The sequence below is a fragment of the Ctenopharyngodon idella genome, chromosome 14 (genome assembly GCF_019924925.1).
Source record: "Ctenopharyngodon idella isolate HZGC_01 chromosome 14, HZGC01, whole genome shotgun sequence".
In the NCBI taxonomy this organism is placed as follows: domain Eukaryota; kingdom Metazoa; phylum Chordata; class Actinopteri; order Cypriniformes; family Xenocyprididae; genus Ctenopharyngodon; species Ctenopharyngodon idella.
This window is the reverse complement of record NC_067233.1, coordinates 22,805,516-22,827,390: the sequence shown is the minus strand read 5'-3', so window position 1 is coordinate 22,827,390 and position 21,875 is coordinate 22,805,516. Positions and strand designations below refer to the sequence as shown.

At 35.6% G+C, this 21,875-nt stretch overlaps 2 protein-coding genes across 2 annotated transcripts; one reads left to right on the top strand and one right to left on the bottom strand.

Moving 5' to 3' along the window:
• The first annotated feature begins 380 nt into the window (after positions 1-380).
• On the top strand, positions 381-8,206 carry LOC127494658 (pre-mRNA-splicing factor RBM22-like). Its single transcript, XM_051860702.1, has 10 exons — positions 381-466; positions 2,114-2,167; positions 2,303-2,332; positions 2,405-2,537; positions 3,618-3,718; positions 3,810-3,982; positions 5,305-5,505; positions 5,729-5,979; positions 6,879-7,010; positions 7,154-8,206. The coding sequence occupies exons 1-10, from the start codon at positions 413-415 to the stop codon at positions 7,291-7,293; spliced, it is 1,269 nt and encodes a 422-aa protein (XP_051716662.1). The 5' UTR covers positions 381-412; the 3' UTR covers positions 7,294-8,206.
• myoz3a (myozenin 3a) lies at positions 8,130-20,310 on the bottom strand. Its single transcript, XM_051860703.1, has 6 exons — positions 20,229-20,310; positions 19,127-19,208; positions 18,040-18,197; positions 15,078-15,246; positions 13,468-13,651; positions 8,130-8,972 (listed from the first exon to the last, which is right to left on the bottom strand). The coding sequence occupies exons 2-6, from the start codon at positions 19,200-19,202 to the stop codon at positions 8,789-8,791; spliced, it is 771 nt and encodes a 256-aa protein (XP_051716663.1). The 5' UTR covers positions 19,203-19,208; positions 20,229-20,310; the 3' UTR covers positions 8,130-8,788.
• Positions 20,311-21,875: the final 1,565 nt, after the last annotated feature.

Here is a 21,875-nt window from a genome sequence, read left to right as displayed (position 1 = left end):
TCGTTTGTTTACTATTAGTAGGCTAGGCTATTATTATTGGATTTAAATACAAAATAGTAGGCCTATACATTTTATAGAATTATATAAATATTTAAATGTCATATGCCTGCTTTCACAGACAAGGCTTTAGCCAGGATTAGGCCTTAAATCAACTGAAGACATTTAAGTAGCTTTTATAAACGTGCCTTACATGGAAAAAACATTACTGATGTGCATCTTGAGACAAAACTATGGCACTGAGATATTTTGAGATATAAATTTTTTTCTGTTTCTATATTTCAGTATCATATTTTTTCGGTCTCATTGTACTTTATTGGCTTGGTTGGATTACGTATTATTCCTCAAACACCTGCCTTTGTAAAGAGGATGTGTGACGTCGTTGCGTCATTTCCACGTCTTGCGTGCGTGGAACATGGCGACGTCCCTGGGCTCAAACACCTACAACAGACAGAACTGGGAAGATTCGGTACGATTTATGAGTATATTGAACCCGTAACACACTGTAGACTACTGCAAAAATGTGCCCGTTTCTTCGTTTACTGAAAGAAAGAGTTTTTGAAGAAACATTTTCACCTGACAGTTACAGAATTGTGATTACTACGCTCGCGCGTGGGTTTCAAATATATATTACAATGTAAAATACTTTTTTTTTTTTTAAATGAAGTTTACGTAGGTATTAATAAATAACAATGTCTTTACATAAATGTCAAATATTGGGCGTGAATATTTTAATGCCTTTTGACATTGTCAGAATAAAGGGTTTGTTTACTTTTTATTTTTATTGTAGCCTACACAGCAGTAGAAGAGACAAATAATAAACTGCAAAAGCAAACAAACATAAACGTTGATAAAAACTGATACCATGAATATAATCACGCCTTGTCACTCAATGTGATGCAACAAACTGCTCATTTAATTACTGATTATTAAAACTAACTTAAAAACTTTTATATTTTTGTGTATTTTGTTGTTAGGATGTATAAGAGGGCTTTATAAACCCCATCTGTCTCTGTTATTTATGTCTCCAGCTGTTTCTTTGTCTTCATGACAGCTTATTTCTCAAATAATCAATGATCCAAATAACCATGTGGCATCAGAATTTATTGCTGTAAACATAACTGAGAATTGGGATTTGTCTGAATGTCCTGCACACTAGAAACAGTCTGTTTTAGCAGCGATGAGTTGAATTGTCTGTGATCGTGAGCGATGAAGTATCATCTGTGCTGCTGTGATTGCTGAAACTATCTTTAGCTCCTCTAATGAGGTGAATGACATGGTAGAACTTGTTGAGGGAGCAGTTTAGAGAGATCTGGAAGTTATACAGCATCTGTGAAGATATACGGCCTCGTATGATCGCAGATGCAAAGTACTTATTGCTGGAAATATGTCAACATTTGACGATTAAGCATGTCTGAAATTATGAAAAATATAGTGATGTAACTGAAGTGAAACAGATTTTGTGTACATGTTGAATACACATTTTATTCATTATTTTCAAAAGTGTTCAAACATACTTTTCAATGTAAATTTTATAACAAAATGTGATTATTATTATTTATTTTGAATAATAATGAATATCATCACTTTTTCTTTGGGTTATACCAATGGACATTTAATAAGAATTAACTAACCTTGTCATTAAAAGGTTAGATTATCTGATGTTATATTTCTTTTCTATTTCCTTTCTGTAAAATTCCTGTTTTGTAGGTTTCTTGTCACGTGTTGATTCCACACTGACTTTGATTTGTCTTGTTTTTGCATGTATTCATAATTTCTTTTGGTCACTACTGTATATCAACAATATAAATGTTCCTCTGGATTATATTGTATTTATTATTTTGTCTAACATATATATATATATATATATATATATATATATATATATATATATATATATATATCAGTGTCACAGTTTCTCGGGCACACAGAAAATATTAATCATATTTTTAAGCAAGCGTTTGTTTAGAGTTTGCCTTTCTTTATGGTCTCTCTTGCATTTATTAGCACTGATGGCTTATAGTTTCTTTCTATATAATCTTATTTTATTTCAATATGATATTTGTCAAGGGTCTGTACATTTGTTGTCCTGATTGTCAAAGTTTTCTCCCTCCAGGACTTCCCTATTCTCTGTCAAACATGTCTTGGGGAAAATCCGTACATTCGCATGGTAAGTGATTTCAGTTTTTTAAGTAACCTGCAAAAAGCTCTGTATTTTTGTGTCAATATTGGGTGAAATGAAAGATAACAATTTAAATTTGAAGCTTTCATAATATTAATTATTTATACTTTTTTGATTTTGCAGACTAAGGAAAAGTATGGCAAAGAATGCAAGGTGAGCTCAGCATATAACGTTGGTTTATAGGGATATTGCAAAGAAAAGTGGCTAAAGTATCTTTTTTTTCAGATATGTGCTCGTCCCTTCACTGTCTTCCGCTGGTGTCCCGGTGTACGGATGCGCTTTAAGAAGACGGAGGTGTGTCAGACCTGCAGTAAGATGAAGAACGTCTGTCAGACGTGTTTGCTGGACCTGGAATACGGTAAGAGTTAAACACCAGAACCAGGTCCAGGCCAGCTGAGGTCATCAGCCTGAATCAAACAGACCTGTTTCAACAAATGTTAAACAATTATAAATGATTTGATGGAAGAGTACGCATTACAAGATGTGTGCAGTAACAGTCATTGAGAGTTGCCTTAAATCAGAGCTTCCCAAAATGGGGTTTGTGAAGAAAACTGCAGGGATTTCGTGAATTTATGAAAAGCTAATAATTAATAATATAATAATTTGTGTTGTCAAATCGATTAATTACATCTAACACACACACACACACACACGCACACACACACATATATATATATTATATATTGCGCTTACACATCCACACACACACATACATAAAAAATATAATATATATACACACAAACTTTTAAGTAAGATGCGATTAATCATTTTGACAGCACTAATAATAATACAATATACAATAATATATGATTAATAATAATTCAATTATAAAAAAGAAACATTACAATAAATAAATACTAATAGAAAAAAATAAATACAAAAAAACAATCAAAATAAAACACTGAAAATAATTATAAATTTATATTTTATATATTTTGTTTAAGTTTTATTAATTTTATTAATATTTTGAATTAGCTATTTTTATATTTTTAGTTTTTATGTTAATTTTAGTTACATTTAAATTTAGTTTTAGTTTAGTTTTAATTTTGTTTATTTACAGTTAATCATTTTAGTGCTTCAACTTATTTAAGTTTATAGCCAAGGCAACATTTCTAATTTTTGTATAGTTTCAGTTTTCTACTGATTATTATTTTATTTTATTTTATTTCAGCTTTATTTCAATTAACAGAAGTCTTTTTAATAGTTTTAGTTAATGTTTATAACCAAGATATATATATATTATATGTTTGTTTGTTTATTTGTTTTCCTGCACATGTGAATATATTGTTAAATTATTAATATTAATGTATTAATATTTACTTAAAATATCACTGGTACTTCAAGTAAAAATATTTTACATCAAATGGGTTCATCCGACAAAAAAGTTTGGCAATAATGGCCTTGAATAATGTTTTTGCCTACTGTTAAATTTTTACAGGTCTTCCAATCCAGGTCAGAGACACAAGCATGTCTATTAAAGACGACATGCCGAGGTCTGATGTGAACAAGGAATATTACACTCAGAACATGGAGAGAGAGGTGACCTCTAATTACAACCTACATCTAAGAAATCCAGTGCCAGAAATATGTAAAATTGTAGCATAAACTCTTGTTTTTCTGTGTGTGTCAGATCCAGAACTCTGACGGCACCAGACCGGTGGGGATGCTGGGTAAAGCACAGAGCCCCAGTGACATGCTGCTGAAGTTGGCACGAACCACACCATATTACAAGCGCAACAGACCTCATATCTGCTCCTTCTGGGTGAAGGGAGAGTGTAAAAGAGGAGAGGAGTGTCCGTACAGGTCCGTTTTCAAGGGGTTAAAACATTATAAGAACATTTATAATGTTAATGTTTTTTGTGCCAAAAACGGTAATAGTTTGTTCACTGTCTATCTGACCCTTAGAATTAAATAATATTTATGCTGCTTCATCTTTAAGAAAAGCCCTCTTTGCATGTGAAAATGAGATTCACAGATGAAGTGCATGTTTACTGTCAAATCATTTTTTTTTAATTTAGTAACAATAAATTTATTTTAATTTCAATTTGAAATGTTTTATCAGTGTTAGTTTATTATCATTTAGATACTATTATAGTTTATTAATATTTTGAATGTTTTTTTTTTTTATTTTAATTTTAGTAGTTTTTTTTTTTTTTTTAACTATGTCTATATTTTTTTTTATTAATTTTTATTTCAGTTTTAGTTATTTTATTGCATCAAGCTACACTAAATGAAAATTAGTTGCTTTGGCAGCTGAAATAAAATAAATGTAAGTTTTTTTTTTTTGTTTGTTTGTTTTTGTTTTTTTTATTTTATTTCATGTAAAGTTTATTTAATTTCAAGTAATGAAAATGTTTTTTTTTTTTTTTTTTTTTAACTATAATTACCCTAAAGCAATGTAAAAAGATCAGTGAAAATTTTATATAATATAGGGATTGATTCAAAAAGCTCATATGACATTCATTAGAGTTGTCTTTTTTAAATGGGATCAATTAGGTTAAATTCATTTCTATGGTTAAATTAAAATCCTGATCTGGCTAAACTGAAATAAAGTAGGAATTAATGTTGTTCTTAATGGTGGGAATCAGCTGCAATGTTGATGACTGTCCACATGGTGGCAGTTGCAGTGTTGTGACCAAAGTCTTGATGTTGTTTTTGGGCTCTACTAGAACAGGTTTTCCTGCTTGAATGTTGATTATTTTCCTCATATTCTCCATTGTTGCAGCTCCTCTCTTCCCAGTCTGTCAGTAACGCTCTGTTTAGTTCCTGTCTCTATGAAGCCCCTCCTTCTGAAAAGCATTGAAAAGCAAGATTGGTCATTTGGGAAATGTCCCACCCCTTACCATAACCACCAGTTTCAACACGCTACTAACTAACTCATCCAGGCCCCGTCCCTTTATTCTGCGTATGAATTATTTAAATGAGGAATATTGTGAAGAAAACTCAAGACTACAATGGAGGCGTTTCAGGGAGTTCAGAAACAGGCACTGATATAGAGAAGAACTCCCGCTGGAGGGACTTTTTCATGCTCAAACAGCAACATTACACACTAAAGAAACATGAACATGGAGAAAAAGCAGAATAGGTCCTCTTTAAATCACTAAAATCATTTTTTTTCTCATTAGACATGAGAAGCCCACAGACCCTGATGATCCTCTGGCTGATCAGAACATTAAAGATCGTTATTATGGCATCAACGACCCTGTGGCAGATAAACTCCTCAAGAGAGCGTCCACCATGCCTCGACTGGACCCTCCCGAGGACAAGTCCATCACTACACTGTACATAGGAGGGCTGGGAGAAAACATCACTGACTCTGAGCTCAGGTGAGAGGAGTTTCATTATAATCTCATAATGATGCTGCATCTAATCATAGTCAATCTTACATGATGTTTGAAATGATTATTGTTGCATACCTGCATACTATTTCACATACTACTTTTTTAAGAAATAGTTGGCAGTATGCAATAATCAGTACACTAGTATTGTATTCCAAGCTTGTATTTTCTGTGTAATATTTGAATTAACTTTTTTCATCTCATCTCACAGGAATAATTTCTACCAGTTCGGTGAGATCCGTACGATCACGTTGGTTGAGAGGCAGCAGTGCGCGTTCATTCAGTTTGCCACGCGACAGGGGGCGGAGCTCGCTGCGGAGAAAACCTTCAATAAGCTCATCATTAACGGCCGCAGGCTGGCGGTGAAGTGGGGCCGCTCACAAGCTGCTAAAGGGCAAGATGTGAAGGACGGGTTCAGTGAGATGGGCACCAGACTAGAACCAGTACCGGGTCTCCCTACAAGTATGTTGTGTGCGTGTGCGTGTGTGTGTGTGTTACTGGCTCATAGGTTGTAATGTTAATGATCCAAAGAGCTCCTGCCATAAAGGATAAAATAATAATAATAATTTATTTATAATTATAACTACTTGTGTATTTATGTTTGTTTTATTTATTTTAATAAATGCCTGGGTCATAATTTGCAATAAATTATTTTGTATTTTATTATATATAATTTTTTTATTTTTTTAGAATGCAGTATGACCCAGATGTTTTTTTTTTTTCATATAAATGATACATTTATATATAATTATAGCTTCTTGTGCATATGTGTGCATATATTTTATTTTAATGAAAAAGAATGTCTGGGTCATATTGCACCCCAAAAATATATATAAATAAAATAAAAATAAATAAAATAAATATTTTTATTTTATTTTTTTTGGATGCAATATGATTCAAACATTTTTCATATATAAATAACAAAAATAAACTAAATCAATATTTTTTATTTTTATTTTAGGATGCAATATGACCCAAACATTTTTTTTCATATATAAATAAAATAAAAATAAATGAAATAAATATTTTTATTTTATTTTTAGGGATGAAATATTATTCAAACATATTTTTCATATGTAAATAAAATAAAAATAAATGAAATAAATATTTTTATTTTATTTTTGGGGATGCAGTATGTTCCAAACATTTTTTCATATGAATCACCCACTTATGATAATGAACAATATTCCCTTTTTCCCTTGAATATTATTATAATTACATTATTTTTTTGTCAAATTGCTGTTACTTTGCATCATGACTAACACCACCCCCTTAACCATGGTAAAATGACTGTAATGCAGTCTCTCACAGCTTATTGCTTTATTTGATTGATCTGTGATTACATCATGTGTATATTGCAGCTCTACCGCTGCCACCTGCTCTAGAGGAGGAAGCGCCTGCCAACTACTTTAACCTGGACCCGAGCAGCTCTCCTGCACTCATGAACATCAGTCTGCCGCCTCCGCCCGGACTCCCAAACCCACCACCGCCTGGTACACACTTCATCTCCACTTACCCCTGCATGTGTTCATATAATACAACCAGTGCTGTTATTGTTAATGGAAATTAAAATGATTCAAATCATTCAATCAAAATGGCTCTTAAATGGTTTAAAAGTGTCTGTTTGTGGTTTCAGGTTTTGGGCCTCCCATGTTCCAACCCATGGGTCCTCCTCCGCCTCCTCCGATGGGTTTGAGACCTCCAGGCCACATCCATTACCCTTCCCAGGATCCTCAGCGCATGGGTGCGCATGCTGCCGTTCGCCACAGTGACTGATTGATTGACTGCTCATATAAAGATTCTCCTGCTGCTGTGGGTTATTGTACTGTGAAGGTGATGTCATCAGAGGGTGGAGTCTGTGACATCATACAGAGTGATTGACTGGAACACTATGGGAATTGCCAGTAATGGTATGGTAGTGTGATTGGGCGCTGTTGTTGTAAATGCAGTGCCAGTTGTACGCCACAATAATGCCTCAGTCACATCGTATTTACAAACAAAGCTTACCAACAGATAGGCCTGTGTTATTAAAAGTTTACTCCGGGCAATAAGCTGCTGTGTTTGATACATCATCATGTAGACTTTTTGTTCAGACATTGAAAGCCAAGCGCCGTTTACGACTAATATGACTGTTTGCATTTTGACATTTTCATGAAAATTTAACCCAGTTCCCCCCAAATTGTAATTACTGTTCATTGTTTCCACATTACAGTAATCAGTTGTTGCATTACAGTAGTTAACTGAGAATTTGGGTGGATAATTATTGCTTAATTAGTGCTGCAAAAAAAATCTTTGTGGTCCTAAAATAGGCTTCATTTTCTTTTTGTGAAATATAATTGTTTATATTGTTTATTTTTTGTGAGATTCACAAACCCACACACACATTTCAGTCTTGTGTCTAGAGATTTAACACACATAAAAATGAATTGTCTAAGATGCACCTATATTCAAAAACTGATTTTTAACATGAAATATTAGTGTAGCCACTTCTTGCATCTCTCTAGAGAAAAACAAAAAAACTTATCAGTTTCTTATTCTGCTCTGAAACTTTTTTTTTTTACCGAACTGTCAGTTCAGTGCTTTTCTTTTGTTGTAACATGGAAAAAAAGGAATTCAAAAACAAAGACTTTATTGAAAGAACCTACGGTTACCATTTTCTTTTGTGAACATTAAACTAGCTGTCATTAAATGTACCGTCTGCTCTGTTTTTAAGAAACACAGCGGCCCAAAAAGTATTCGGACACTGTTGCATTAGATAAAAATTAAAGCATGTTATTTATTTTAAGAAAGATGCACATTTTACAAGCAAAACATTTGAGTTTGTTCAGTGTGAAAACAATAGGTAATTGATATTTAATCCTAATGTCATGCATATTTTCCATGTGCCTCAAGTGTCCAAATACATTTTAGGGGCTACTGAATACTTTGAACACCAATTATTTGCATGAAATGCCAGTATTTTGAAGTTCTGAATCATAAGATTTGGACTCATTTCTTATTGTATAGATGTGTTAATGGATTTGTCTTGTTCTAGGAGAGCAACCAAGACTTCCTTCATCCAGCACTGAGATAAAACATCTTATCCTGATCATCTTTATCATGATGTTTAATTTTGGTTTTCAAATGCTATAAAAATCTAAACTTCCAGCTGCTCTCCTCTGGCCTTTCACCTGCAGGGAACTTAATGGGACGGTCCGAAAGTGCAAAGCGCAGGTCTTTACGGCATGCCAGTCTTTTCCTCTAATGTTACAGCTGTGGATCAGCGTGGAGCTCACAGGTCATTTGACTCAGGCGAGTATCCGATGCCCCATCCCCGCGGGGCTCTGTTGAAGTTGCGTCGTTTGGACATGGTGGCCAAGGTCATGCCAGGAAGGTTTTGAGTCTCCAGAGTTTCAAATCCAATAACAGGAATCACCCTCTGACTGCACACGGGACCTCCAAATGGCACCGCGGCTCTAAAATAAAAACCAAACGATGAAGATTTGAGCTGAATCTAAAAGGCTACATCTGGATACAGTGTTTTTGTTTCAAAACACTCTCTGCCCACACTAAAACATTGGAAAATGCTTAAATCAGCTTAAATCTGCTTATTCATACAATTTAATTAAAGTTGAAAATGAATGTAAACAAAATTAAATATATAGCTGCGAGCAGCAATTATTGGGGTTCAAAGCTTTAAGGCCTTTAAGCACATGCGTAAAAAGGTATTATGTTTTAATTAGCAAGCCTGTAACCATCTCCATCATAGATGGAAAAGACCATTTACAGCCAATACAGGCAATTTACTAAGGAAATACATGGTTTTTAAAGCTTTTTAACAGTTACGGTGCCAGCTATGGTCCAATCTCCATAAAAGTTTGCATGTTTGTTTAGAATCTTATGTCACATGTGCTCACCTATTTTCGTGAAGTTCTGAGTTTTTGTTTAGGATTTTTAGGCTTTTGAGTATGTTTTGCCACACCCATTTTCTAAATGACTCTTATAGCTATACAAAGGGTAAAGTTCAACTGTTTTTTGATAAATATTGATCTTGAGAGTCCCGAGAATTGTGCTGCAGTGGTTTTATCAAGGTTTAGTGAAAAACCTAGGACTAGTTCGCTAAAGTTGGTTTTTGACATAATCTCCAATATTTAACAAACGATTCGATGGACACTGGCGGTCCTAGAGGCAAAGTTGCTCAGAATGAGGAGTTCTACCATGTGGTATGAATGCCGTGGGCATGTGCAAAAAATCTTAGACTTAATGCACGTGAAAAACAAGAAGGTGCCCCCCGGTGGCTGATTTCTTTCAAATTTCTCACAGGCCTCTAGGGCCGTGAGTCAAACAGGCCCAGCGAGTTTCATTCCGATCGACCTACGTTAACCTTGTCTGATAGCTGCTCAAAATTCATTGGTTGATAGCGGACATGTTTTTTGAGATGTGTCAATGTCCTCATAGACAGTCAAAGCACCTTGGACAAAGACACTGCATGCCAATTTTCAAGTCGATCGGAGTAGCGGTGAAGTAGTTATAGCCATTTTCATATTTTTTCCTGTTATAGCGCCACCAAGTGGCCAGTCACCGTGTCCTGTTTCACGTGACCACAGAATGAGCTCTTACATATGTGTACCAAGTTTGGTGAAAATATCTCATTCCGTTCACAAGTTATAGACATTTTAGTAAAAGTGGCTCCACCCACTTCTAAGGTTTTGGCGGCCCTTAGGGACTGTGAATCGAAATTTCAAAATTTTTTTTATAATTATTGACAGTCAGACTCTAGAGAATCTCGCTGCACTGGTTTGGTCCAATCGGGCTAGTTCGCAAAAGTAGGTTTTTCAAAAAATCCAAAATATCCAAGCGAATCCGAGGCATGCACTTTATCCATCTTGAGCCAAGGATTCCAACAATATAAGTCACTTGAGCCTAACGGTATACTTTTGACCGCTGTAGCGCCCCCGTCAGGCCGATCGGGGCGAGCCTTGGTGACATTGTAGACGGTGTGAGTACTACCAGCCCTCAAAGTTTCAAGTCTGTACGACTTACGGTTTGGTCTGCCTGACCACTTTTAGGGGCGAATGCTGATCCTTTGAAATTTTAACAATTACAACAGGGTTTCAGAGCTATGTGCTTGAACCCTTAATTACTTGAAAATAAATCCATAAAATTATCCCATGATGGAACCATGGTTTTATCCATCAGGTCTTGATGGTGTAAAGTGGGCATTCAAGGGCTGTCAAAAGTACCGACTTCGGTACCAAGCTGGTACTGAAATTTTAAAAATGTGACGATACCAGCATTTCCCCCTAACATTTTTGAGCGCTGTTGAGCAGATACTTAAACACCTCTGATTGGCCGTTGTGTTCATGCGCTCAACAGATACTATGTGGAATACAACTGCATTAAGTTTCCAGAAACTGAATGTAATTTTGTCCAGTTTCAAAGCTATATGTCACTTAATGGACCCAGACCTGCCACCTCAAGATATTCCTACCTCTCGATTAGACTCAACATGGTGACGCAATTCTAGTTTGTATCTGAGAATCTTCTGTGCAGTGTGTTGGCGGTTCCTTAAATAGTTCCTCAGTCATTCGCTCCTCTGCGGGTCTCGTTTCAAATGGGAAGACGCAGTGGAAACATTGCAGCTCTCTTAAGTGCACTTCATAATTTGATAGTGTGGATTAGTCTTGTTGGGTCTATTTAAGGTACGTAATCATCACGCATGAAGCTAATGTGCCAGAACCTCTCAGTGACCCTCAAGGCCGATTCTCATATCATGTTTTGCCTCCGTTTTCTGGTACCGTGGAGAATGGACTTAATCCCTCCTAAATAAAGAAGTTGTTATAAGGGAATCCCAATCCTACTTGGATGTCCCAACCCTACATGGGCCGCGGTCTTATGTGTCACGTTACTGTGATGCATCGATGAACCGTTTGATGCAATTGTATTTGTATTTATTTAGCAGACGCTTTTTGTCCAAAGCGAAGTACAAATGACTTGCATTATCTTTTTACTTTCCTTTCCCCCATCAATATCTGAAATTCGTGCTCTATCAGTCATTAAATAGGCTAAACATAATTGCAACAGTTGTCTATTAATTGTATCTATCCTGCCATTTTAACCAACAATGCCCCTGGAAAATCCTTGTTAGTCACTGACAACATTAATATCATCTGATTATATTTTAAGATTATTTTTTATGGGCATATTATGTGCAAAAATAGCAGGAACTGACTGAAATAACTCTGTTTACATGTACATTTATTCATTTAGAAGACATTAAGCTGGAGCTACATAGCTTTCAGGAGTCAGTTGCACCAGTGCACCTAAAAACCAAGTCAAGTTTACAAGGACAAGCACTTTTAAGGAAGGACTTTGCAAGTCATCTGTATTGGACAAGCTTTCCAGGTCAGTTGCATCTAATCTTCTGAAAGAGTCTCAGTTTTGTTGGATGCACAAGATTTTTATAAAGAAATTAAAGGGATAGTTCACCCAAAAATGAAAATTATCCCATGATTTACTCACTCTCAAGCCATTCTATAGGTGTATATAACTATCTTTCAGAGTTATATTAAGAATAATATCCTGGCTCTTTCCAGCTTTATAATGGTAGTGAATGGTGCTCCTGATTTTGAAGTCCATTTGCGATGGCTCAGTTTGATTTGTGTAGGCCATCTGCGGGAAGCTAGTTATTTTAGTTTATAAAGATTTAAATATTGATATTTTTCATACAAAAATGCATCACTTTACTTCAAAAGGCCTTTATTAACCCCCTGGAGCCGTATGGATTATTTTTATGATGGATAGATGCACTTTTTTGGACTTTGTTTGGAGCGCCATTCACTCCCACTATAAAGCTTGGAAAAGCCAGGATATTTTTAAATGTGTTCGTCTGAAAGAAGATAGTCATATACACCTAGGATGGCTTGAGGGTGAGTACATCATGGGTTATTTTTCATTTTTGGGTGAACTATCCCTTTAAGACTTTTATTCAGAGAGGATGCATTAAATTGATAAAGTTTACATTGTTACAAAGTCAAACAAATTCTTTTTCAAATAAATGCAGTTCTTTTAAACTTCATATTCATCAAAGAATCCAGCAAAAATATGACGTTTACACAATATTAAAGAAGCACAGCTGTTGTCAGCATTAAAATTATGACCTCAATTATGTCATTAAAAAGGCTAAATTAGGCTCTGACATAAAACATTGACATCATAATATACTAAGTCGAAATTATGACAAAAAGCAAAATAATGACTTAATTTTATGACAATATTAAGAAAGTCATAATGCACACCACACATTGGGACACTGATGACTGAATGTAGTATGCAAAACTTTTGGGAGTTTTTTTGGGAGGTTTCTCAGGGGAATGCAAAACTTTTGCAATGCAAAAGCATTGAAATATAATTTTTTCCCATCTCATTATTATTATGATTTTCCAAAGCGTGATTTTTTGTTTCTTATGTGGCGAAAATAGCCTTCCATACATATGTCTAGTCTTCATACTTCCCTTCTATATAGTAGGCGAAAAACAGTATGTGACAAAAGAAGTATGTCTGAAATCACAGTACTCATAAAAGAGCAGGCAAAAAGTTCCCGGATGACCTACTACTTCCGGCAAGATTCTGAAGTGTGCATTACGATGGAAACTTTACAATCCCATGAGGCCACGGGAGAGGATTTATAAATGGCAGTGACGCTGGTAGGTCACATGATAATGACAACAGTCAAGACATCATGATAACAACTTTTGATCAGGCATTACTGCCTGGGTCCTAAAACAGACCAGATTCCTGGGGGGGGGGGGGACTCGATTTCTCATGACACTGGATTATATACTACACACATTCATAATATAAAAAAAGTAATTACTTATTTAAAATAAGTACCTGCTCAAGAGAGTATGCGATTTTGGATGCAGCCTACAGTTTGTTTTAAAAGGAATGTTGGTCCTACTCTTTTCTTACCTGTTAAAGCACCTGTAGTTCGCTGGCGGGAGTTTCTGTGGCGGTTGAGGTATCTGAGTGTTGAGTGAGGAGAGAAGCTCTTCACTTTCTCCCAGGGCTTCCCGCCACGGTGAACAATAAGACTTCGGGATCACTGTGGCATTGAATTTCTCTCGAGGGATCTCTCTTAGTGGTCCGGAGTAGCCTAAAAGGATAGAATGGTGCTTCGTGATTCATAGGGCCAATTATAGAGGGGCTTTGCTGTCCTGAAGCACATTCTAGCATGCTACAGTGTTTAGCTCACAGCGTTCGCACTGGACTAGCACGCATACACATTAGCGGATATTATTCGGACCGGTCTTGTCAGGGGCATCAGGCAGATAAGGAGACGGAAACAAGAGATGGCTGTTTATTAAGGGATCCGCAGACGGAGAAGAACATTAGACAGAGTTAATTAGGAGTGCAGAGACGGGCTAATGATAAGGCTCATCAGATACGGGAGGGGTGAAGCTGCTATCAAAGACGCACAAATATATATATTCCTCTAGTTCAAAACATACACTTGTGTGTTTCTGTGCACTGGAAAAATCATTTTCTTAACGACTAGTTCTGTTTGTCTTCCAGTTAAGTCATTGAAGCAAGATAAATGTACTTGAGAAGCACCACTACAATAAGATATTAAAGAGGACCAATTATTTTAACATAACATTATTTTTAATGTTTTTTATTATTTGAATATGTTTGTTATTATGTATGTATGTATGTATGTGTATATATATATATATATATATATATATATATAATATAATTTTTTTATATTAATTTTATATTCATAGATTGTGTGGTATTTTAGCATTTATATAATAATATAGTATTTAAGATTTTGAATTGGCTTTTATTTTTATATTTTTAGTTTTCATTTTAGTTTAGTTTTTAGTAATATTATGTGCTTTTGTCATTTTTTGAAAATATTTCTATATAGCTTGATTTCAGTTTTAATAATTTTAAATTCAACTTTAATCTTTTTTTTATTTTCATTATTTTTTAAGTATAAGTTTTTCATTTAATATTTATATTTTATTTTAGTTAACCTTTATTTAAATTACTGAAAACGATTTGTAATAGTTTTAGTTCTCAAGTACATTCATCGTTAAATATTTTAATGTAAAGCATGTAAAAAAAGTCATTTTTTGCAGTCTAAGTTTTTATGCGTACTGACTTTGAATCAGGTTTATTAACAACTTTTTAATCTTAGTAAGACAATATTATGAACATTATTATAAAATAAAGGTGCAGTAAGCGAATTCTGAGAAATGCTGTCGATATTTCAAATCACCAAAACAAACACACCCCTACACAAAAGGATCACACCCCTATTTTATAGCTCCGCCCCCAAATTTACGAACCAGCTATGCAACCCCACCCTCACGAGTGGACACGCCCCTTATTGCTGATTAGCTACAAGTGTGTTTCGGTGCTTTGTCAGATCCACTTTCAACAGCATTTCTCAGAAATGTACCTTTAACTCGGTGCCATGTTTCTATGTTATTTTGGGTGGTGAGAAATTACATTAAATGTCTTGGATATTTAATAATTAGTAATATTGGTCAAAAGGGACAGAGTTTGTGTACCTGGTGCGAGGACGTTTGGGCTTCCTTTCTTGGCCACTGTGTTCTTCAGGCTGGTGACGAGACTGTGTTTACCGGCCACTGGATACAGCAGGTTCTCTTTCCCTCCCTGCATGTCTGTCATCATGTAGTTCTGGTTCTGGTTCTGGATTTGATTCTGATCCATGTCGTTCTGATGGAAGAGTTTCAGGATGGAGAAGTTCGTTCAATGTCTTGCAAAGCACGAACGCAGGACTTTTAACCTGTTTGGAATGCAAAAACTCGTTGTGTGTGAAGTTAACGGCCCGCCGAGCAGCAGAATGTGAGACGGGTACAGACAGTCTTATTACCTCATCGAGTGAATTCCTTCAGGAAATTCCTGCAGGAATTCCTGCATTCACGCCACCGCGTAATCTTGTGATGAAAACACGTGACCTATATTCGGGGCTGTTCACGTCCTCGGACTGGGAATTATGTGTTTCTATGGCACCACTATCAAAGCCTAAATGAATCTACAGCGGTCAGGTGGTACAGCTTTCAAACTCCGAGCTTACAAACTGTAATTACGAGCTATATGAGGACCTAAAAGCTTTTTACGAGCCAGAATCTCGTAGTTACAGTAATTATGGCGTGAACGCACCTTTAAGGTGCGCAGACGCCATGTTGTAATAACCGTAATTACTCTATAACAACTTTATAAAAGCGTTCAGTTCCTCGTAGAGTTCGTAATTACAACTTGTAGTTTGGGATTTTTTTTTCTGAGAGCTCCTACTTGTACCACCTGACCACTGCAGATTTAGGCGTTGATAGTGTTGCCATAGAAATACATAATTCCCAGTCCGAGGGTTCACGCCACCTCGTATTTACCGGAATCTTGAGATGATAACACGTGACGATATATTTGGAGCTGTTCACGTCCTTGAACTTGGAATTATGCGTTTCTATGGCACCATCTACGCCTAAATGAATCTACAGTGGTCAGGTGGTATAGCGGCCACGTGGTACACCTGGGAGCTTTCAGAAAACTCCCAGTTTACAAGCTGTAATTACGATCTCTACGAGGATGTGAACGCTTTTTACAAGCTAGAATCTCGTAACTACAGAAATTACGAGGTGGCATGAACGCACCTTCAGAGTAGAACGTCACGTGTTGTCATCTCGAAATTACTGTGTGAACGCAGCATTAAGCCTAAAGTATACTTCACTTTTTACGCATACGCGAGGGTCAGCATACAGTGCGCGTGATGTGAACGCGCATACTGTACACGCACCGCCAGATTTTTGTAACCGAATACAAAGATGTTTACATGGGTTGTAACTCGTGGCAAGAAATTGCTCAAAACTGCATAGTTATTTTAGTTGTACAAATGAGGGTACTTTCTAACCTCTTTGCACAATCTCTCATCTATGTAGGCCTCCATTGTCGCTGTAGCTTGCATGAGTTCTGGTCTGTTCTGTTTGCGTGATTTTTTTTTCCCCAAACCAGTGCAGCGGAAATCCCGCCATGGAGCTGATTCTAAACATTTCATTGGCCATGTCAATCACAGTAACTATTGCCTACACCCAACCCTGATCCCTAAACCTACCCGTCACTGTAACCTCAGCCAATGAAACTTGTTGCAGGGCGGGGATTTCCACTGAACCATTTGGGGGGAAAAAATCATCGCTGCGTCCAAAATTGAATACTACTCTACTGTATAGTACGCGAAAAACAGTTTGTGAACAGAGTAGTATGTCCGAATTCATAGTATTCGAAAAACAGTAGGCGAAAATTACCCGGATGACTTACTACTTTCGGCGAGATTCTGAAGTGCGCATACAATGGACACTTTACTATCCCATGAGGCCACAGGAGAGGATTTGTGAATGGAGTTGAAGGGACGTAACTGACGCTGGTAGGTCATGTGATGGTAAAAACATAGCGGATGTAGTCCGTTCGAATTCATTCATACTACACGCATTCGTACTATATAGAACGTACTTTTTCAACGGTCGTGAAGTAAATCTAAATTCAAATGTAGTACCTACTAAACAGTATGCGATTTCGGACGCAGCCCATGCGTTCTGTTTATGCAGTTTTTCTTTGACTACCTTGTGAATCGACGCCCCCAGGCGCGGTTGCCAACTTGTGGATAAACTAATTACTGCAAAAAAAATTTAATGTGCATGTGCGACCTGCGTGTACAAGTACGTACGTTTACAAAAATGATTTTGAAATAATTTTATTTCTATAATTTTCATTTTAATTTAACTAAAAAGTTTTAGTTATTTTAAATTTGCATTAGTTTTAATATGACTATATAGTTTTAGTTTTTAGTTTATTTAGTTTTAGTTATTTTAGTAAGTCAGCTTTAAATTGACTTATTTCCATTGTTTATTTTAATTTTTTTTAAGTTTTATGTGTGTTTTTTTTTTTTTTTTAAGGTTTTTCATCTAATATTTATGTTTTATTTTACTTGAGCTTTATTTAAATTACCAAAAACTATTTATAAAGTTTTAGTTATCAATAACAACACTGCTCTCCAACAATTATCTTGTTTTTAGATATTTTAATGAAAATGAGAAATGTTGCCTTGGCAAATAGCTGAAATAAAATATGCTATATATATATATATATATATATATATATATATATATATAAGCATATTATATATATATATATATATATATATATAAAGCATATTATATATATATATATATATATATATATATAAAGCATATTATATATTATAATACTATTTCAGTTTATTTTATTATAAGTAATGCAATTTTTATGGTTTTAGTCTAAGTTAACGATAGCCCTGGTAATAAACTGTGGTGCATAACTCATATCTTTATGCTAAAGGCATGAATGCATCCTCAAATCATGAGTGTTGTTGAGCTGGTATGCTGTTAATTGATCAGACTTATGCCTCTTCTGTAGTGTTTTTAGTGTAACTTTTTTCTCCCATAAATTGCATGAATGTCTTTAAATAGTGTCTCTTACATATATGCCGGTGGAAGCGTCTCCTGAGTTCTCCAGCGTGTATCTCTCCACTCTCCTCTGACGCTCCTGGAACATTATGGATCCTCTGTTGGTGTTCAGGTTCAGCTCCTCCATCATCACATCCTTAGGAACGCTGATCTTTTTCCCAAGGTTCAGACCTTCACACACACACACACACACACACACACACACACACACACACACACACACACATACATACATGATCATAGTGAGTAGTGCCATTGTTTCTTCATCTTATAAATAAATTACATTTTAAAATATGTTCACATAGAAAACAGCTATTTTGAATTGCAATAATATTTCACAATTTTACTGTATATTTGATTAAATAAATGCATCTCTGAGCAGAAGAAACTTCTTTCAAAAAAAATCTTACTGGCCTGAAATGATGATGTAATTCGGTGGCCTCATGGTTAAAGATCTGGACTGATATTTTGTTTTCTAATAATACAGTGACATTCAGACATTTATAAGTGGAGCTTTGCTGCCCAAATATGTTTTTAGGGCCGTTCTTTATATATTTTTGTTTCCCTGAGAGGTTCAGGAAGATTGTTTTTTGTAATTGTCTCCGGGTTCTTCTGTCGCGGCTGCTGTCGTGTTTGTTGTGTCATGTAGCTAACAGTGCTGATTATTATTAGACTGTCTGGGTGAGGAACCCTTAGAGAAATGGACTCGCCCTAAAGTGGCATTTTCAATAAGGGCACTGCCAGGGCTCATGTTGGCGTATTCCTGTAAAATTCCCTCTTCAGAGTCAGATTCAGCTGAGCTGGAGTTGCCGTAATGCCAGATTAGACACGCTGTGGCTGAGGTCAACGGAAAAAAATGCAAACAAACGCACTGAGGCAAATGTTTGCTCTGAAGTGTTGGGATAGTTTTCAGGAATGTTGGATGCGGAGATTCCCTCTGTTTAAATCACTCAAGTGACTGAGGGAGAATCTGCTTTGATCTGTTCCTGCTCCTGTCAATCAACTGCGCCGTCTCCGTCTCTGAATCCCTACAAGCCTGCAGTCCATCCATCCGTGTGTGTGTGTGTGTGTGTGTGTGTGTGTGTGTGTGTGTGTCTTACCTCCCTTTGCCTCTCTGCTCAGGATCATGGCCTGCTGCTGTCTCTGTTTGGTAAGACTATGATGTGCGTTCTGCATCTCGGTCTGCACACACATCAAGATCACAGTGAATGATTCACATCTTGCTTTTAATAATAATAATAATAATAATAACAATTGTTGTTTTTGTTTAATTGATACAGCATTAAGATCTACTCTAGTTGTGTACTAGTAATGCTTTGTAATGAATTCCTCTGTGTTGTAATTGTAACATTCGGTATATTTAAATTTAAATGTATTTATTTTATTATTTTATTTTAATAATATATTTTTAAAAATATGATATTGTAATAGTAATTTTTTTATTATTATTATTAAAAAATAATTAAATTGTAACAGACTATATATTATTTTATTTTAGAATTTTATATTCAACGTTAATAAAATATTTAAAAACAATGATATTCTAGTAATAAAATAATTGTATTATTAATGAAAAATGATCAAATTTAATTATAGTATTGCATAAAATTGTTACATCTGTTATATTTTATTTTACTTATTTTTATTTTAATATATGATTTCAATTAAATATTTTAAAATAATAATAAAGTAATTATTAAAAATAATACAATTATAGTATTGCAAAAAATATGACTTGCACGTTAATTTAATTTTATAGGTAACAGCCTATATAATAATTAACACTGAATTGGTATTTGACATAAAAGGATGACATACAGTGTCCTTCAAAATCAACTCCAGAGGGTGAATATTGGCCCCTAATGAAAGTTAATTTCTGAGATATTAGCGAAGAAATGACTGAAATAATTAACCAAATCTTTTGACTGGAGATAGTTTTTTTTTTCTTCTTCTTCTTCCTTGGAGCAATTGTAATGAAAAAAGTTTTACATTTTTTCCAACTCTGCTAAATGTTATCAGCTTAGTTAAGTTCATCTGTTCTCAGAAGCTACAGGAAGCATTTTGTCATGCTAAAAGTTCAGATTTGACAGATTTGATAGCACACACTCTGCGTTTACACAGCTGTCGTGCAGATTAGATGACCAGACAACACACACACACACACACACACACTCATCTGAATCTCTCGTACTCTGGCTTTACCTGAGTGTGTGCTGGAGAAGATGATGTTCTGTGTCTTGGCTGCGCTGTGTGAGAGCGCAGCAGGGTGAAACTGCTTTCTATAGACTCATCGCCTGCGCTGCCGATGACATCATCACCGCAAATTTAGCCAAACGACAAGAGCTAAATGGGGCAAAGCATTTAGTCCCTGACGCACCCCTGCCAACCCCTCATAATAAAAACCTGATGCCGGTTTTGCGTGTGGAGTCCCGGGCCAAGGCTGTCTGTGTGTTGTGTGACTGTGTGTGTATTTGTGTTCGTTGTCATAGGAGATCGTTGATCAGTTGATTAACGTTTTTGTCTCGCTTTCAAACCTTCACCTCTGACCAGACCTTAAATGCAGCTCTGTGACACCAGTCTCCCACTAAAGAGGCTCAGATCATTTGGTCTCTGGAAAGTTGGAAGGATCTGAAAATGATTTGAGTACATATTGAGATCTGTGTCTTTTGATTGCACACTGTTTTGGCAAATCTGAGCACAGTTTGAGAGCTCAAGATTTTTTTCCCATCTGCTCTGCATTTAATTTTGTTGCTTTCTATGGGAAACAATTGAGATATTAAAGAGATCTCTTTTCTTTGTTGTTGCATTGATGCTGTATTGAAGTTTTAATGCAGTACATATCAAGTAAATTAGCATTTACACTACTGTTCAGTAATTTTTTTTAATGTTTTTGAACAAAGTTCAAACTTCTGCTCACCAAAGCTGCACTTATTTGATCAAATATACAGTGAAATCAGTGATATTGTGAAATATTATTGTAATTTATAAATACAACTGCAAGCAGCAATTAAGGGGCCAAGCACAAAGAAGGCAAAACAAGTCATGCCAGCATGGTTGGGCACCAGACCAACTGCAACATTGAGCAATTAAAGGCATATTAAGATGATTTTAGGCAAAATGCCTGAAAAAGCATAAGTGCAGTCACTAGTAATGTGATTTAATGGTTTATCACTTTCGGTCAATAGGTGGCGCTGTTATGAAATTGATGTGGGGTCGTCAGAGTAAGGTGGCAATGACACATGCAAAGTTTTGTGTCAATATGCCAAAGCATTGCAGAGATACAACCTCAGAGTCATTTTGACACGAAATCCATAACTTTTTGCCGGCATGGTCTGAAGGTGACACGATTCAATTTTGGTGAAACTCGGACCAACGGTCTAGGAGGAGTTAGAAAAAGTAGGTTTTAAAAGAAAATCAAAATGGCGAACTGGAAGTTTGGCCGACTATATCAAAATCTATGTTCTCGGCATGACCCAAGGAATCTATTAAGACCAGTTTCATTTCAATAGGCTAATTTAATCAGAAGTTATTAGCATTTTTGGAACTTTCATTATAACTTTTTCTCTAAAACTTTTGGAGTACCTTCAGGGTATGGTGCCGAAGACACACACCAAGCTTCATAAAAATACGTCAATGAGTTCGTAAAATACAGCCTTTTATGTCAAAATTTAAAATGGGCGACATCCAATATAGCCGATATGGGACTATTGGGTTTCGTTTGACTCGACATGCTGCACCAAATCTAAAGAGACCAGTTTTGTGATTTTTGGCCAAACTATTAAAAAATAATAAGCAAAAAGAGCCATTTTCATATCTCCTGACCACTAGGTGGCGCTGCGCCTAAACTGT

Bases quoted from the DNA above. Each gene is read 5' to 3' on its own strand.
- LOC127494658 (XM_051860702.1), top strand. From the start codon at position 413: ATGGCGACGTCCCTGGGCTCAAACACCTACAACAGACAGAACTGGGAA. The intron at 3,983-5,304 runs GTCCGTTTTCAA...TTTTCTCATTAG, and splicing joins GGAGAGGAGTGTCCGTACAG to ACATGAGAAGCCCACAGACC. The intron at 5,980-6,878 runs GTATGTTGTGTG...TGTATATTGCAG, and splicing joins AGTACCGGGTCTCCCTACAA to CTCTACCGCTGCCACCTGCT.
- myoz3a (XM_051860703.1), bottom strand. From the start codon at position 19,202: ATGCAGAACGCACATCATAGTCTTACCAAACAGAGACAGCAGCAGGCC. The intron at 18,198-19,126 runs GTAAGACACACA...GTGTGTGTGAAG, and splicing joins GAGCAGAGAGGCAAAGGGAG to GTCTGAACCTTGGGAAAAAG. The intron at 8,973-13,467 runs GTAAGAAAAGAG...TTTTTATTTTAG, and splicing joins AACTACAGGTGCTTTAACAG to AGCCGCGGTGCCATTTGGAG.